The sequence below is a fragment of the Saccostrea cucullata genome, unplaced genomic scaffold (genome assembly GCF_032062105.1).
Source record: "Saccostrea cucullata isolate Sc308-1 unplaced genomic scaffold, CSIRO_AGI_Scuc_v1 ctg1899, whole genome shotgun sequence".
In the NCBI taxonomy this organism is placed as follows: domain Eukaryota; kingdom Metazoa; phylum Mollusca; class Bivalvia; order Ostreida; family Ostreidae; genus Saccostrea; species Saccostrea cuccullata.
In genome coordinates, this window is record NW_026924123.1 from 40,792 (window position 1) to 51,644 (window position 10,853).

The following is a 10,853-nucleotide window of genomic DNA, read 5'->3' on the forward strand; positions in this document are numbered from 1 at the left end:
AAGTACTCTGAAATTGACATCAAGAGGATGCTCGAGTTTCTGATTGGCAATATCTATGTGGTGTTTGGGACCAGGTCTTCCATCAATTTATTAGAATCCCCATGGGTACAAAAAGCGCTCCGTTATTAGCAGATCTATTCTTGTATTCATATGAAGCAGAATTTGTACAAAATCTTATGAGTGAAAGGAAGAAAACACTTGCTGTGGCCTTCAACTCGACATTTAGATATATCGACGACTTATTGTCAATTAACAATGGTAATTTCCATTCCTATGTCGATATTATATATCCTGGTGAGCTTGAAATGATAGATACCACAAAGTCTAACACATCTGTTTCATACTTGGATATTTTACTTTTAAAAATACGTTAATTGTAATATAACAACCATGAAAAGCTCTATGAAAAACTTGATGACTTTAACTTTTCTATCGCCAACTTCACTTACTTATGCAGCATATTATATATCTCACTTGATTCGATACGCAAGAGCATGCTCTACGTATGAACAATTTCTAAAAACGAGGTAAATTATTGACAACAAGTTGATGAAACAAGTATATCAGCAGTCTCGTTTAAAGTCACCATTTCGTAAGTTCTATGGTCGAAACAATTAACTTGTCAGCAAATACAATTTATCATTGAGTCAAATGGTGACTGACGTTTTTCATACTAATTGGTAGTCCATTATTTATACACTGAATTGATGACGGATATTTCCGTTATTTCCAGGTCATGACAAAGAGCACACGACGTGTGTGACCGGTTGGCAAGGGATGCACACTCTTCTTTGGCATCTGATCCATCTCTGATGTTTTGAATGTCCGTGTTTGCTCTACTCCTATTTTGTAATGTTTTATGGACTTTTGATCTTGAATACTATTCGTTATCTTCATATGTTTCATTCATATCTTTCAAGTTGCCAGTACATGTACAGTCTTATATGAGAATGTATGGAAGAAGCAGGTAAAAAATATTGATAACACGAGACTTGTACTTTGTAACAAATGCTTGACCAGCCTTTGACAAGAGAGAGAAGATATTCTAAAATATTGTAATTACAGTATTGCCCTATTACTAGTAGAACTATCATTAATTATAATTTAGATTTTGATGAACAAAAATGCAACAGTTACTCTAGAAACGTTTTATATCATAGACATCATTGAATTTTGTGGTAAAATATTAATAGAATAACACAATTAAGTATGTTTTATGTTTTATTTAGTATAAACATTTGTTTTAAGATGTACAGCTCTTGCGTATTTTTGACTTATAATACAGCCATTAAATGAAGAAATTGCATTTAAAATGATGGGGCGACAGATATATGATCAAAATCTGAAAAAAATAAAATAAATATAGTTGTACGGAAAAGATATACTTAGCAAATATAAATAGAAATAATTACGTCACTTTGCTCATAAAACCTCATTCTGAAAAACTTGAAAGGAACTTAATTTTGAAAACTTTTGCAAAAGATCGAGGAAAATAAAACGAAAGAGAGTATTTTAGTCAATTTTTCAGAGTAAGTTATTATTTTGAGACCTTATATAAGTTTCATGATATATTTCATGATAAATACCTCCTGTGCAGATTTTGCAGAACTTCCTACAGTTTTTGGCTCTGAATAATCGGTATAGGTTGTTTGTACACAGATCACTTTGGTATTCATCACAGTTTGGTAATTCATCGACACATGGAACTGTTGTTGTTAAAACTAAAAAGATATTAAATTTTAAAAATCGCTTCATCCGAAATAGCACTCTGTGCATTTTTGTGTTTCCTGCTTATTTTTTAAGTTATTACAATTAAATCACCCGTATTAACAAGATGTATTACTTAGTAATATTATTTGCCATCGTAATGTGCAGAGACGTTTTTTTCACATATTATGCCCACCTTGACAGTACCCGCAATAGGCTCGGCAGTTCTGTTGTGCCCATGGTGCGTATATACCATCTCTGTCACAAACACGTGTATAGTTATACAAGATACATTGTATATCTGGATTATCCTCACACTCTGAAAAAGAATTGCATAATTAATTTAATAAAAAGGATAAAAGGACATGAGTATGTGTCATCCATTTAAATAGTTTTTCCCTTGCAATAACATTCTTAACCTTCTTTTTTTTTTATCAGAAAGTAAAACTATTTTGTGTATGTTAGAAAAAGTATTACAGCAAATCAGAGTTCTTCATGCTTTTCTCGTCAGTACAACATTCATGAATTCTCTACGTATTAAATATGAAAGAAGAATATCAATCAGATATTTAAACATTATGATATCATTTTGATGACATCATTTAAAATAACGTTATCATGGTTATAGTAAGACGTGACTCACTACTGGTATCGGCCGTATAACCATTCGTGACGCTTAGATCTGGAGTGTTGGATGCTAGATAAACAGAACGAGAAAATAGTTTGTAATGAGAAATCGATTTTTTTTCAAAGAGTTCGATAAGTAAAGTTTAATATTAATGCAGGTTTTAAATAAAAAATCTACCTGTTTTCGTAGGGATCTGAAACTGTGTGGTAGGGCCTGTACCCTCATTTGGGGCCTTTGTAGGGACTTGTGGTGCAGTGGTGCCAGGGGATGGTACTTCGCTGCTACCTACCACTGGTGCAGTGCCTTCATTTCCAGTGGTGGTGCCAGAGGGAACTTTAGTGGGACCTGCAGAGGATCCAGGGGCCTTGGTGGGTACATTCGCTGTAGGATATTGTATAATTAATGCTTTCTATGTAATAAAGACTTTTCACATACTAGGACATGTAGCTGCACGGAAGTTGTAGGTAAGAAAATCATCAATTTTATTCAAATTTAGCATTCAATAAATGTTTATATAAAATTAAAAAAGCACACACTGTTGTACTCTGAAACATAACCATCATGCAAATATGTTAAAAAATGCAGTCAAATGAAATTTGAAATAAATGATTTAAATAATATTATTGAAAAAAATATCCATATTTGATATCTAAAATCTTTTATTCCTTAAAATCTAAAAGATCAATTTGGGATGTTAGCCTGTAGTGTTTATATCTAACTTAATTATAGAATACATTCAAATATATAAATTTTATATTTTGATGTAAAAACATTTTGAAAAAAAAATAATCAATTATATATATAATATATAATTAATTTGAGAGAAAAGCTAATTCGTAAATTAACAAATCAAATTTGTCTATAAACGAAAATTTAAAAATATCTCACAAAAAAGTGAATGTGAAACAATGTGAAAAAGAATGTTTTAATATGCAGGCTTCAATGTCAAAATCAATTTGTAACAATAAGTAAATAGTGCAGAAAGCATTTGGTTAAAAAGAGTCAATTGTGCGAGTTATAAAGCTAAGCCATATTTGCGTTGGAAAAATCAAGCAGCCTTCAGGGTTTATTTCAAAAAAGCTTTCTTGATGCTTAAACTTACTTCAATTTCTGTATTGCCATAACTGCCTTCTTTTAAAAAAATATCTTTACAATGTAATTTGTTTGTAAGAATTAAGTCCCATTGTTCAAAGTTGTAGTCAAGTCACGTTACGCGAATTTAACGCTGTATTACTGATAGTCAAGTTATCGTTCACGGCTTTTATGCTGTGCTAGTAGCGTCACAAACGTTAAGTTGTTTAAGATGGAGTCAAGTCATGGCTGACTAATTTTACCTGATGTACCACTGCCATTATCATTAGTGACATCGGTAGAACCTAAAAATAGAGAGAAAATTCAATCATTAACTTTCAAGCAATATAAAATTTAATTCAAATCAGTTTTGAAAGTTCTTGAAAATCCAGACACTGAACCCAATTTATTTTCAAAGCATCTGCAAGAATATCAATTACATTTATCAATTTAGTATCTCAGAGAGATATTAGCTTACCCGAGCCTGGCTTTGTTGGTACAACCAAGGGAGTTGTGCTACCAGGTGGTCTCTTTGTGGGAATAGCAGAGTCGGTAGAAAGTGGGCTTGTATCAACCATTCCAGTGGTTCCTGACCCGTTGTCTGGTTTAGTTGGTACGTCAACAGGGGTTGTTTTAGTTGGATTTACCATATCAGTGGTACTTTGTCCGTTTGGTGATTTAGTTGGATTTACCAAATCAGTGGTATTTTGTCCGTTTGGTGATTTAGTTGGATTTACCATATCAGTGGTACTTTGTCCATTTGGTGATTTAGTTGGATTTACCATATCAATGGTACTTTGTCCATTTGGTGATTCAGTTGGACTAACCGTCGTTGTATTATCTGATCCGCCATTGTCAGGAGTACTTGCATTTCCCCCTGAGGGTACTAGGAGGGAGAGAAAAGCAATAGGCAAAAGCAAAAAAAAAGCATTGTCCTTTGAAACCTTCTAGATAGGCAAAAGAAAATATAAGCATGCTGAAAGCAATCCCACTGATCCATCTTTAAGAAATTATTTAAGTTTACCTGTGCTGTCGGTTGTCACGACACCTAAAACGTAAAAACAATGAGGAAACAAATAAATAAAAAAGCTCAGAAAAATATCATTATAAAAGTTTAATTCATGAGTAATAAATGTATTTTGTTTTACCCTGTCCACAAGTGTCAGGTCCACTACCACAAGGGACCGGAACGAGAGAACTATTTCCACCAGTTTGACTGCTTCCTTCAGTTGTAGATGCTCCTGATCCATTGTCAGGAGTTGGTTTTGTTACGCTTGATCCAGAGCCTCCAGCTGTTGTCCCTTCCCCGCCTGCTGTTCCTGACCCACTGCCTGAGGTTGTTCCTGAACCATTATCTGGAGTAGTCTCAGAAGACCCCATAGTTGTTCCCTGACCTTCGCCGCCGGATCTTGTAGTTGCTTCTCCTCCACTTGAATTAGTGCCTGAGCCATTATCAGGAGACATTGTTGACTCAGTTACTCCGGAGTCAGTTGTGTTTCCGGTTCCCATACTTGTTACATTGTCTGATCCAGATCCATTATCTGTTGTTGAAATAGGGGCATTGGTTGTAACTTGTTCAGGAGTAGTTTCATTAGTACTTGGTCCTTCTGTGGTCATCATACCGGACCCGTTATCAGGGGTAGTAGAATTCGTATCTGTTTCATTGCCAGTCATTCCAGTGCCGTTATCTGTAACTTGGGGCTCCATAGTTGTAGCCATTTCTGTTGTCGTTTCATTACCGCTATCTGTTGTGTTAACTGATTCTGTTGTAACCTCGGGTGTTGGGGTTGTCATTTTTGGTGTGGTAGTTTCTGGCTTTTCAGTTGGTTTGGCGGTGACCCAGTGACCTTCAAAGTACAATTCCCTTTATTTTTAAGATAAAATTCATTATTGGCTTGTAAATGCGTCTCAAGTGAGAAACTGCTGACTGATATCAGAAGAAAACGACCATAGTATGTAAAAATATAATTTTTACAAAAATTTACAAACTAATAAAATTACATTCTTGGGCAGGCTGTTGAATACCACCATGTTGCATGTCCGCTGCAAAATACGAAAAACTTGGGTAGAACAAATGTGATAACATTATTTCAAAATTGTTATTTCCTGTATATCAAAGAATAAATCAAAGTGATGAATACTCAAAATAGACGCATCATGAACTTCTAAAATTCTTATAAATAGAAGGATTAGATTATAAAGAAAGCTCATACTTTCTGGACCACTTCCAGGAACCATAAGGTTGTTGCAGACTTTCTTTGGTTTCTCTGTGGTGGTTGTTGGTTTGGGAGTTGTGGTTGTAGTAGTTGTAGTGGGTTCTGGGGTGGTTGTTGGCGCCTCGGTTGTAGTTGGCGCCTCTGTGGTAGTTGGCGCCTCTGTGGTAGTTGGCGCCTCGGTGGTAGTTGGGGCCTCTGTGGTGGTGGTTGTGGTGGTAGGAGCTTCAGTAGTTGTGGTGGTGGTCGGACGTTTTGTATGAGGTTCGAAAGGCACTGGTCCACCATGATTTGCACTGCTTCCAGGAGGCTGAGGCACTTGACGTTTGAGTGCTGTCAAGCAATCAATGAACAAGTTAGGAAAGAGCAGATATTTCCCAATCTTATCACTTAAGAATAATGTAAGTATATAGTAACAATGACAAACACTAAATACGTGAAATATTTTATTTCACCTTTACAATTTATCTTTTTTCAAATTCAAATTGATTACAAATAATATTACCCATAAGAAAACTACATCATATTAAACCTAGATCAATACAGGTAGGTAACAGGTAAAAAAAAAATAAAGCTACCTCCCTCTAAGGAGACATTGGATTAAATACACTGTGATCACACAAAATATTTAGTTTTATACTAACGAGGAACAAGTCGTTTGCTTGGAGCATAAGTCCTACCAGGAACTGGTGTGGGAATGTTGACAAATCCTAATAGATACAGTTAAATGATTATAAGAAAATGTCAGGTAAATTTAAATTTTAACTTTTTAAATTAAGATTATTATATTATCTGATCTGAATTAACAATGAGTAAAGAAAGAATCCCAAAATATTATTCAAATTCTTTTCATAATACAGGGAAAGTGTGGGAGGATCCAAAAGGAAGATGGACAAGTACAGTTATGTTGCATTTCAATATTGGCGATGTTAACACATAAGGATGGCAAAATAACATAGGTAAACATTGGATACAGGCATGAGAGGGACAAAAATGAACAAGACACGAATTTCAAAAGATTTATTATGAACATTGAACCAGACAAAGCAACAAAGGATATTTGTACATTCAATGGTGTATAGGTAGATAATTTTTTTAAACAAATTAAACATCAAGATGATATCCAGTAATAAACATTGAATACAGCAGGAATCAGTGCATTGAAAAGTCTTCTTCCTGAAGAAGTTGACCTTGTGAAAAAACATAAAAACATGAACTCTGCAACAAGGAAGAACATGTATGCTTCTCCTAAAAACATTGAAAGCAAAAATGAAATGATAAAGGTTTGTTCTCCTCCCGCCTCTACCTGCGGGCAATATCATAGGGCCACTTGTTGGCAGTGCAGGCGTAGGCATGGCAGGTGTGGGCACTCCCATGGTACCTGTAAAAAATACATTGCCTAGAAAAAGACCTCAATAATATCTTATAAAGAGACTATAAAAAATAGCAAAAGGATAGAAAAAATGATGGGCTTTTTTTTCGAATATGTTGTTTGTAGATTTTCAGTAAGATTTAATTACCCTAGTGAATTAGTTATGTCAATAATATGTTGTATTTGCATATATTTACATAAAGACCCCCATTTATAAAGTTCACAACTTAATTCTTTAAAGTTTTTTGGTAGCATGATCGACCAAAGAAGGGTAGTAAGAAATCCTCGAGCTGAAAATATCATCAAGACACGCAGCGTCAGGATAGAGGGAGTCTATTCTGATAATATTATCAATGAATGTATTATCGGGGATACGGGGCTCTTTTCCTGTTCTCCACTGTTTCCCAGCATAAAACATGTGATGTTAAATTGTGACAATAATTTTGAAAATATTCTTTTTAGGGTATTTTAGGTAAATGTTTTTTATTCCCAAAACTTTGTTTTGGATATGAATTCAAAAGAAGGGTTGATAAGTTATTTAAATACAAACATTATTTCTAAAATGACAATCAGCGACATTAAAATTAAAAAAGAATTAGTCTTTTGTCAAAAAATGCCTTAACGTTTAAATGATTATAATTCAAATATCCAGCAAAAATTTTAAAACGCATCAAAAGAAATAGGTATAAATTTAATATTTCAATGTGTAAAAAGCTATAAGAAAACTATACAAACATATTATGTGCTTCAGTTGTCTTTCGTAAATTTCGTATAAAAAGATTTAAATGTTTGTAGCGTTGATCATTTAATTAAATTATTCTTACTTTGACCACCAGATGGCGTGCAGAACTGACAGTGAGCTCGGCAATTCTCTTCAGCCCATGGGCGATAGGAAGGATTTGAACAAGCCTCAGCGGAATAAGATTTACAGTTAGGAATTTTGTCGATACAAGGCGGCGCTGGTGTTGCAAGCCCTAAAAAGGCGAAAAAAAGCCAAAAATGTAACAAGATCAATTAAACAACTAATAATATGATAATGTTGAATAAAGACATTGAATAGTAATCTGTAAACTAATGGAGTTGTATTGGTTTTACATACCTACACAGAATTTACATGTATTCATACAATTATCCTCAGCCCATGGTTTATATGTATTACATGCTTGTTGTCCATAATCCTTACAGTTATCCAGTTTATCAACACAACCTTTATTAAAATGAATAATTCAGAAGATAAATACATGTAAATATATACATTAAATGTATCTGGTACACTGTAGTTTGTTCTTTTGACTTTAAATTTGTTATGTTGCAAAGACACGATAAAATTTTTTTTATTTAAATCAAACTAAAATTAAGTTTTAAAAACTGAAGAGGAACATTCTCTGTTATATAAAGTGTGAAAATGGAAAATCGAAAAAAGCACAGCAGAAAGGATGGAAACAGACAATAAATGAATGGTGATTGAAGACAAGAACAAAAATTAACTTACGCTCTGGTGGAATAGTTGTAGTCCTAGAATCAGCTGTCTGAAGCTGTTGCGCTGAAATATTAATTATTGATGAAAATGAAATAAACCAAGAAAGTTAATACTTTGATATATTAAAGACAGCTAAAGACATGTAATTAATCAATTTCAGATTTTTTTTTCTTTTCAAATAAATGTCACATTTATTTCAAGTGCATGTACTTGTATATATTAATCAATAAATTTCGTTGGCTAAATATTCGTTTCGTCTTGCAGTAATAAAAGTTAGCAATTTTTATTTCCTTATATTACACTAGATCAAACTTAAGAATCATTTCCGAAGTGCAATTCTGAAAATTAATTTTTAAATACGCATAATCCTATTAGTACAACATGATTTTGTTTTGTTTTATAAACGTTCAAAGGACCAACAAATTTCAACGCACGTCAAAGAAATAGAATAGAAACCTTACCAGTACACTGTCTGCAAAAGTAGCGACAGTTTTCCAACACCCAGGGTGCGTATTTTGGATCACTACAGATTCCTTGGCCATATTGTTTACAGTCACTTCTTGTATCGACGCAAGGAGCAGGGGTTGTTGGGGGCCCTATATCGTAAAAAAAAGGTAATTAATTTATAGAAAGAAATTGTTTCATTATAAGAAATCAATGTTAATTTTAAATGACCAATTTGATGATCTGTTCATTTCAATTCTTCAACATACGATATGTAATCGTGCATTAAAGGAATTCTTAATATGACTCATTCTTTTCTAGACATAATAATCTTTTCTGAAATTTATGGAAGTTTTTTTTACTAGTTTCTTTTAAAGTCATTTAAATTAGGTTTTTTTTTGCAATGAAATAAGATTTTTCGGTAGAAACTGTATTTTTGACATTGCGATTTTGCATTATTTTGGATTATATGTTATTGTTGAAATACGATATGATGTATGCCTTAGGCAAACAATTAATTAAAAAAAAATATTAGATTTACAATATCTACATGTAGTTTGGAAGAACTAAATGTCGTACACATTACCTTGACAGAAGCCACAGTAGAGCGGACAATATTCATTCGCCCATTCCAAATACGGAGCAACACAGGACGTCTTTCCGAATGCAGGACAATTGTCTAACTTATCTTTACAAACTTTTAAAAAAGATGGAAAAACAATATTATTACAATATTAACACATTTTTCATACAACTTAGAAGCTTAGATTTACTTTAATATACATTGAACCCCAACAGCTAAATATCGATAACATGATTTTTTGGTAGTCGATAGGACATTCGAAACGTACATGACATGTACGATTACATTTCCTCCTATTAAATAGATGCCAACGTAAAAAGAAGGCTGAGACTACTACAAAGATTTCTACAAAGAAGAAGAATAATATAAAAAAGACCCATAACTGTGTTATTAGTTCTTCATTTTCTTCGTTCCTCTTCAGAAAAAAAGTCGCGATCGAGGAGAGCCTCGATTTGATTAATTCCGTTGGTACGACTTCCAGATGTTGACAATATCCTATTTATCATAATTTTCCACTGGTGGTGATCAAGTCCCGGCGTATGTCATCAACATTTCGATGACGACTTTCTCCGATTTTTCGTTTTCTTTTCGGGGTCAAAAGTCTTATCAGTTTTAATGAAATGAGTATTCTTACCAGAATTTTGTGCCACAGGCGCTGGGGCATTTGTTCCAAAATGAAGACTAAATTGTGCATTCACACATCCCGCCAAAATGGCGCTAGTTAATAAAACACAGAAATTCATAATTTGTTCTATAAGTTAGCTAAAAGCTGCCGGTGTGATTCCCGTGATCCTGCGCAGCTAAAGTGAACGAAGGGAGAGTCTTTGAGTATACGGTGGGCGATAAGATAAGGACACCTGTTAATTCTCCTATTGCATTCTGGGACCTTTCTTGGTGACGGCTTAACTATGGTCGAATTTGCGAAGGGTCTTCGGTTTTATACAATCCAAGCAAAGTCATTGCACTTGAATTACCCATATTCCCTGCGCCATTTTCTTTGAGTGGTCAATATTATACCTGTTGACGTAAAATGTAGCACTCGGTAGAACTACATGGACTTGTCAACAGAAAAGTACTAATTGTACTTCTTAAAGACGGAATAACATTTCTGTTGTTCACAAATTTTCTGTCACGATGTAATTCGATTTCTTAGGGGAGGAAAAGTGAAAATGTGACTGGAAAATGTCAATCTTTAAAGAGTTAGTTTATGCATGATTCAAAATCTTAATAATGCAACACAAATTTAAAATAGAAGAATTCATATTAAAAGACGGCAAGTGCATGTGGAGGAAAATATTATATACTAAGTATATGTACGCAATCTGCAATCTTCAAGCCCTAATGTCCCAATTTGT

The 10,853-nt window shown here is 33.7% G+C and overlaps 2 protein-coding genes across 3 annotated transcripts; both read right to left on the reverse strand.

Annotated features, from left to right (window-relative positions):
• Positions 1-1,208: 1,208 nt before the first annotated feature.
• On the reverse strand, positions 1,209-10,416 carry LOC134265795 (mucin-2-like). Of its 2 annotated transcripts, XM_062748005.1 has the most exons (17): positions 10,133-10,416; positions 9,502-9,612; positions 8,933-9,067; positions 8,484-8,534; positions 8,091-8,198; positions 7,816-7,965; positions 6,926-7,000; positions 6,264-6,329; positions 5,620-5,952; positions 5,408-5,449; positions 4,555-5,253; positions 4,431-4,454; positions 2,513-2,716; positions 2,351-2,404; positions 1,904-2,026; positions 1,587-1,721; positions 1,209-1,342 (listed from the first exon to the last, which is right to left on the reverse strand). In XM_062748005.1, exons 1-17 carry the CDS (start codon positions 10,239-10,241, stop codon positions 1,308-1,310), a joined length of 2,454 nt encoding a protein of 817 aa, XP_062603989.1. In that variant the 5' UTR covers positions 10,242-10,416; the 3' UTR covers positions 1,209-1,307. The 2 variants fall into 2 exon arrangements, with proteins under 2 accessions (XP_062603989.1, XP_062603990.1); XM_062748006.1 differs by lacking the exons at positions 6,264-6,329; positions 6,926-7,000.
• LOC134265796 (mucin-2-like) lies at positions 3,405-4,424 on the reverse strand. Its single transcript, XM_062748007.1, has 2 exons — positions 3,885-4,424; positions 3,405-3,711 (listed from the first exon to the last, which is right to left on the reverse strand). Exons 1-2 carry the CDS (start codon positions 4,189-4,191, stop codon positions 3,650-3,652), a joined length of 369 nt encoding a protein of 122 aa, XP_062603991.1. The 5' UTR covers positions 4,192-4,424; the 3' UTR covers positions 3,405-3,649.
• Positions 10,417-10,853: the final 437 nt, after the last annotated feature.

What these genes read in the sequence shown, in the direction of transcription:
- LOC134265796 (XM_062748007.1), bottom strand. Translation starts at nt 4,191, where the DNA reads ATGGTAAATCCAACTAAATCACCAAATGGACAAAGTACCACTGATATG. An exon ending in ACCAACAAAGCCAGGCTCGG is followed by an intron (nt 3,712 to 3,884) that starts GTAAGCTAATAT and finishes CTCTATTTTTAG; the next exon opens with GTTCTACCGATGTCACTAAT.
- LOC134265795 (XM_062748005.1), bottom strand. Translation starts at nt 10,241, where the DNA reads ATGAATTTCTGTGTTTTATTAACTAGCGCCATTTTGGCGGGATGTGTG. An exon ending in CTACTGTGGCTTCTGTCAAG is followed by an intron (nt 9,068 to 9,501) that starts GTAATGTGTACG and finishes TTTACGATATAG; the next exon opens with GGCCCCCAACAACCCCTGCT. An exon ending in CCCTATGATATTGCCCGCAG is followed by an intron (nt 6,330 to 6,925) that starts GTAGAGGCGGGA and finishes TGTATCTATTAG; the next exon opens with GATTTGTCAACATTCCCACA.